The sequence below is a fragment of the Eleutherodactylus coqui genome, chromosome 2 (assembly GCF_035609145.1).
Source record: "Eleutherodactylus coqui strain aEleCoq1 chromosome 2, aEleCoq1.hap1, whole genome shotgun sequence".
Taxonomy (NCBI): domain Eukaryota; kingdom Metazoa; phylum Chordata; class Amphibia; order Anura; family Eleutherodactylidae; genus Eleutherodactylus; species Eleutherodactylus coqui.
In genome coordinates this window covers 190,859,121-190,865,120 of record NC_089838.1, presented here as the reverse complement: position 1 = coordinate 190,865,120, position 6,000 = coordinate 190,859,121, and the positions used below count along the sequence as shown (strand labels likewise).

Below are 6,000 nucleotides of genomic sequence, written 5' to 3'. Positions count from 1 at the left end.
TGACCCCCACAGTAGCCCCAGTAGTAATAGTGACCCTCACAGCAGCCCCAATAATAATGCTATTACTACTGGGAACAATATAGGGGACACTATTACTAATAGTATCCCCTATGTCAGCCCCTATGTAGTAATAGCGTCCCCCTGAGACCCATATACTTACCAGCTCCACCTCTTCAAGCGCCGCTGCTCCTCTGCTGGCACTGATCCCAGGTGCACAATGTGACGCCAGTGTGTGCATCCCAACGCCTCCTCCCTTCTGCTTTCGTGAAACCAAGGAGGAGACGTCAAGGGATGGGGATCCCGGGTGCATACTGCTGTCACAGTGTGCACCTGGGATCAGCACCGCTAGCAGCGCCGCTGAGTAAATACCGATAGGGGAACCGGATGTTTTTCACTACTGTGATGAACAGCCTCCGGCGCGCATGCCAGCAGGGAGGGCTCTGCGTACAGCCTCTGGCACATGTACTATAGGTTTGCCACCAATGGTGTAGGGGATGCAAGGCTTCCCTAGCGCTGTTGGTCCAAGTGGTTGCCTCTTCACTGATCATAAAGTGAAGACAGATACTTTCACTTTATAAAATGGGAATAGCCCTTTAACGTGACTACTCGTAGCGTTTTGAATTAAATATTCCACGAAAAGGACTATTAGATCTGTATATAATAGACTGACATTTCTGAATTAAAATTATTACTACAGACCTGTTGATCTTTATAACCAGTATTTATGATATATGGGTGTTTCAAGAAAACATTATGCACATGGAATCTTGGACAAAATGTAATTGCCATAAAACGAGAGACTGCTGCTAAGATTCTTAGGGTGGTTTCACACATGCGCCCAGGTTTCCACTTTCCTGCTCCGCTTAGGGAGCTAGAAAGTGAAATCTTCGTGGCTGAACGGCTTAGTCTCAGGGCGGAACCGAACAGTGCCAAACTGACCCCATTGACTATAGAGGGTCCATTTGTTTTCTACTCACGAGTTTGCGTTTTGAAGGGAAGAAAAATTGCTGCATGCAGAGCTTTTTTGTCTGGTATTTTGAGCCAGATGGAACCTCCAACCGGCGATACCAACGCAAATGTGAAAGTGGCTTTACTAAAACCTGCATCAAGTCAGTAAGTATCCTAATTCCTTCATTTTTATTTCCAGACCTCAATTTTCACTCCAGCTTTTGGTTCGGAGACAAAAGTTATGATTACCAGCAACATGAAAACAAAAGAAGTAATTAAGCAGTTATTACACAAGTTTAAGGTAGGACCTTCACTCTTCTGCTTGTTTAAAGGGGTGGTCTCGCGAAACCAAGTGGGGTTATACACTTCCGTATGGCCATATTAATGCACTTTGTAATGTACATTGTGCATTAAATATGAGCCATACAGAAGTTATTCCACTTACCTGCTCCGTTGCTAGCGTCCTCGTCTCCATGGTTCCGTCTAAATTCGCTGGCAGCTTGCTTTTTTAGACGCGCTTGCGCAGTCCGGTCTTCTCCATTCAGCACGAGCCGCTTCAGTGTGCTCCCCGCTACAGCTCTTCTGCGCATGCGCAGACGAGCTGTCACTGCTCGGGAGCGCGCTGAAGCGGCCATTCTGCACCATCCTCTGTTAGAGGAAGGTGCAGAAACTGGAGCTGCCCAGCGGAGAAGACCAGCCCAACCCAGCCGCCCCGAGAAGCCTCCCAGGTAAGTGATGGGTCGGGGGGGGGCTGCCGCTGCGCCGGGCTGCGCCGGGGGGGGCTGCCGCTGCGCCGGGCTGCGCCGGGGGGGGGCTGCCGCTGCGCCGGGGGGGGGGGCTGTCGCTAGGCCGGGGGGGCTGTCGCTAGGCCGGGGGAGCTAGCGCTAGGCCGGGGGGGCTGTCGCTAGGCCGGGGGAGCTAGCGCTAGGCCGGGGGGGCTGTCGCTAGGCCGGGGGGGCTGCCGCTGCGCCGGGGGAGCTAGCGCTAGGCCGGGGGGGCTGTCGCTAGGCCGGGGGAGCTAGCGCTAGGCCGGGGGGGCTGTCGCTAGGCCGGGGGGGCTGCCGCTGCGCCGGGGGAGCTAGCGCTAGGCCGGGGGGGCTGTCGCTGCGATGGGGGGGGGCTGTCGCTAGGCCGGGGGGGCTGTCGCTAGGCCGGGGGAGCTAGCGCTAGGCCGGGGGGGCTGTCGCTAGGCCGGGGGGGCTGCCGCTGCGCCGGGGGAGCTAGCGCTAGGCCGGGGGGGCTGTCGCTGCGATGGGGGGGGGCTGTCGCTAGGCCGGGGGGGCTGTCGCTGCGCCGGGGGAACTAGCGCTGGGGAGCCGGGGGCTAGCGCCGCTTACCTGCTGCCTGGCGGTGGGCGTCTGGTCGGCGTCTGGTCGGCGGCTGCGATGCGTCCGGTTGCCATGGAGACACAGCTGGCGGCGTCTCGGGAGCGCGCACGTCGGGCTGAAGCAAGGGCTGTACACTTTGGGAGAAGAACCGGCGGCCATCTTTGGAAAAGTTTTTAAAAGTTGCTGAAACGCTGGAACAGTGAGTAGAAACCGGCTTTAAAAGTCATTTAAACGGGTGCTTAGTTTTGTATGCTGTATAAGGGGGACTGGGCAAAAAAAAAAATTAACTGCTTCCTCGAGACATCTCCTTTAACATGTTCAGGTATTACCCATATGGCAGGCAGGTCTTAGGTTCGGGCTACACAGCAAGTTCTGGCCACGACAGGCTAGCACAACCAAAAATCACTATGTAGTCTTACAACCTCGCAGTCACACTAAAGTGAACGGGGTTGCCCTGTGAGTCACAGCTCGCAAAAAATTCAAGTTTTGATTATTTGCCACCTGCAGCCAACATCCAAGGCAAACTGCAACCCAAACTGCGACCCATTCACTTCAATATGAGTGCAAGGGCTACATAGCGATTTTTGTTCACGCAACTCCTGTCATAGCTAAGTCACTGTGTAGCCCTTGCCTACTGAGGATGTGTGCCAGTTCTTTTGTTTTTTGGCACAAAAATTTGAGCAATGCTTTGTAATTTTATGCTTCTACATCTTTTCCAAAATGGCCGGAAAATGGGTTTCAATCTTAAAAAGGATACTGCTCTCTCCTGGTTCTCCTCCTACCTCTCTGACCGCTCTTTCAGTGTTTCCTTTGCTGGTTCTATCTCTGCTCCACTTCCTCTCGCTGTCGGGGTACCCCAGGGCTCAGTCCTTGGTCCCCTTCTTTTCTCTATCTATACTGCCCCAATTGGACAAACCATCCACAGATTCGGCCTCCAATACCATCTCTATGCTGACGACACCCAACTATACACCTCCTCTCGTGAGATCTCTGGACCATTCCTCCAAAATATCACCGACTGTCTGTCCGCTGTCTCTAACACTATGTCCTCCCTTTTTCTCAAACTAAACCTCTCTAAAACTGACCTCCTTGTCTTTCCACCTTCTAACCGACCTCCCCTCAACATCTCCATTTCAGTGTCTGGCACCATCATAACCCCCAGACGGCATGCCCGATGCCTTGGGGTCACACTGGACTCTGACCTCTCCTTTGCCCCCCATATCCTATCTCTGGCCCAAACATGCCACATGCACCTCAGAAATATTGCTAAAATACGTCCGTTCCTAACCACGGACACGCTAAAGATGCTCGTGGTTGCGCTCATCCACTCCCGGCTTGACTACTGCAACTCGCTACTCATTGGCCTCCCCCGCACTAGACTCGCTCCACTCCAATCCATACTAAATGCAGCAGCTAGACTCATTTTTCTATCCAGTCATTATTCAGACGCCTCTGCATTATGCCAGTCGCTGCATTGGCTGCCCATCCACTGCAGAACTAAATTTAAACTCCTCTACCTCACTCACAAAGCTCTGCATGGCGCTGCGCCACCATACATCGCCTCCCTACTGTCAGTACACCACCCAGCGCGCTTACTCCGATCGGCTAACACCCTCAGACTAAACCCCCCTGTAATACGAACCTCTCATGCTCGCCTACAGGACTTCACTAGAGCAGCACCCATCCTCTGGAATGCTCTACCCCAAGGCATCCGGACAATTCCCGATGCACGAAATTTCAGACATGCCTTAAAAACGCACCTCTTCAGGGAAGCATACCAAATCTCCTGACCTAGTCCCTCGCCCCTCCCTATTTGCCTTCTGATAAATGATCTGTACATAAAATTTCCTATTGCCTGTGTTCCCCAACCCCTGCACCTCCTGTACCACCCTCAACCCATTTGTGTCTAACCCAATGTATCTCACATTGTAATTGTTGCAATTGTTGTATTGTTTTGCATTTATCCATGCCTGAAAGCGCTGCGGAATAAGTTGGCGCTATACAAATAAAGATTATTATTATTATTATATTAAAACATCATTATGTTGGTAGGTACAAACTATAAAGCCAACGTGCATTTTGAATATAGGGTATATGCTACATTATCCTACTTTATTACCTGTATATTTATTGTGGCCTTCAACACTTTATGTTCTCAGATTTTAAACGGTATCTGGGACCGGATTATAGATTATAGAGTAGAAGTTTAGCATTTTGCATTGCTGAAAAGCAACAGAGATTATGAAAAGTACTGAAAAAGATAAAGCAAGTGATTCGGCGCTGCAGTCCGGGTCTCTAGTTTATGCTGCGCTCAGTTTCCCTATAGAAGCTCTATAGAATCATTTAAGTATTAACTTTTTAATATTTTGTATTTGACAGGTTGAGACGAGTCCAAATGAATTTGCACTATACATTATTCATGCCTCAGGCGGTGAGTATTTACTTTTAGTTTGTCTTCACCTTTGAAGACGCAATCTCAGACCTATTAAAGGCTCATTCACAAGGGCGCACACAGATTTCGCTCCCACCATACGCAGCGTATTCACAGATAGAAACTCTGCATATTCCGTGTGTATGTGTCTCTGGTTGTATTTTTTTGTGCTCATAATCGCAGCATAATTATACACGCAGAAAATAAATGCAAGCAGGACTCAATAATTATATGTGCAAATACGCATTCCCATTGACGCATTCCGTAATACAGACCAAAATAGGATATGCTGTGTAATTGTCAAAAATTACTTGAAAAATTTGTAAATATGAATAAACCCATTAACATCAATTGGTTCTGTGCATTCCACATGCGCAGAAATATGTGAGTACTATGTAGCGCAAATACGCTGATGTGAATGAGAAGTGAGTTGTTTTTTTTATTTTTTTATTTTTCAGGGAAGGGCTTATATTTAAATCCCTTCCCCAAAAATCATTGCAGGGGTTGCTAGCATCTCATTGCAAGCAATAGGTACGGAACCTTGTTACCGCCTGTTTTGACACGTGCATGAACGCGCAGTTTTGCACACGCGTATGTACGTGCAAATCCATGCTTGTGTGAACGAGGCCTCATTCTGCTTTATTCCACTAATGGCTTTGGCTCAAAAAAGTTTATCAAAAACTGCAAGTGCGTTTTCCAAAACATGCTGTGTGTGAAGTTCCCCTTAGACCAATTTCATACAGGAGTAGTTTGGTTAATATTTTGCATCCATATTTTTAAGCCCAAACCAGGAATGTTTTTTTTATAATGGCATTCTGCGGTCAATACAAATTTTATATAGAGAAAAAATGCATAGTCTTTTTTTTAGCACTGCATTCATCGACCCCTAACTTCTTTCTGTCAACGCTTCTGTGTAATCAGCTTTTTTTGGGGGGTGGGGGGTGGGAGTAGGCAAGTTGTGCTTTTTAATTGTATTATTTGGTTATTAGAGATGAGCGAGTATACTCGCTAAAGGCAATTGCCCGCTCGAGACTGAAGGTTCGGGTGCCGGCAGCGGGCAGGGAGCTGCAGGGGAGAGTGGGGCGGAACGGAGGGGAGACTGACTGCCTACTGACTGCCGCTACTCACCGATCCCCCGCGCCGGCACCTGAACCTTCAGTCTCGAGCAGGGAGATACTCGCTAAAGGCAATGCTCGCTCGAGCAATTGCCTTTAGCGAGTATACTCGCTCATCTCTATTGGTTATCCATATAATTTTTGTGATCACTTTCTTCTTAGCTATTTTTCCAAAGCT

The 6,000-nt window shown here is 49.2% G+C and overlaps 1 protein-coding gene across 1 annotated transcript in view; it reads left to right on the top strand.

Moving 5' to 3' along the window:
• Positions 1–1,138: 1,138 nt before the first annotated feature.
• LOC136612038 (ras association domain-containing protein 6-like) overlaps positions 1,139–6,000 on the top strand; it is a gene marked incomplete at its 5' end in the record, with an annotated part of 28,133 nt that continues 23,271 nt past the window's right edge. The window contains 2 exons of the mRNA XM_066592105.1: positions 1,139–1,249; positions 4,656–4,707. Of these exons, the coding sequence (XP_066448202.1) occupies positions 1,139–1,249; positions 4,656–4,707 (163 nt within the window). The remainder of the gene's footprint in view (positions 1,250–4,655; positions 4,708–6,000) is intronic.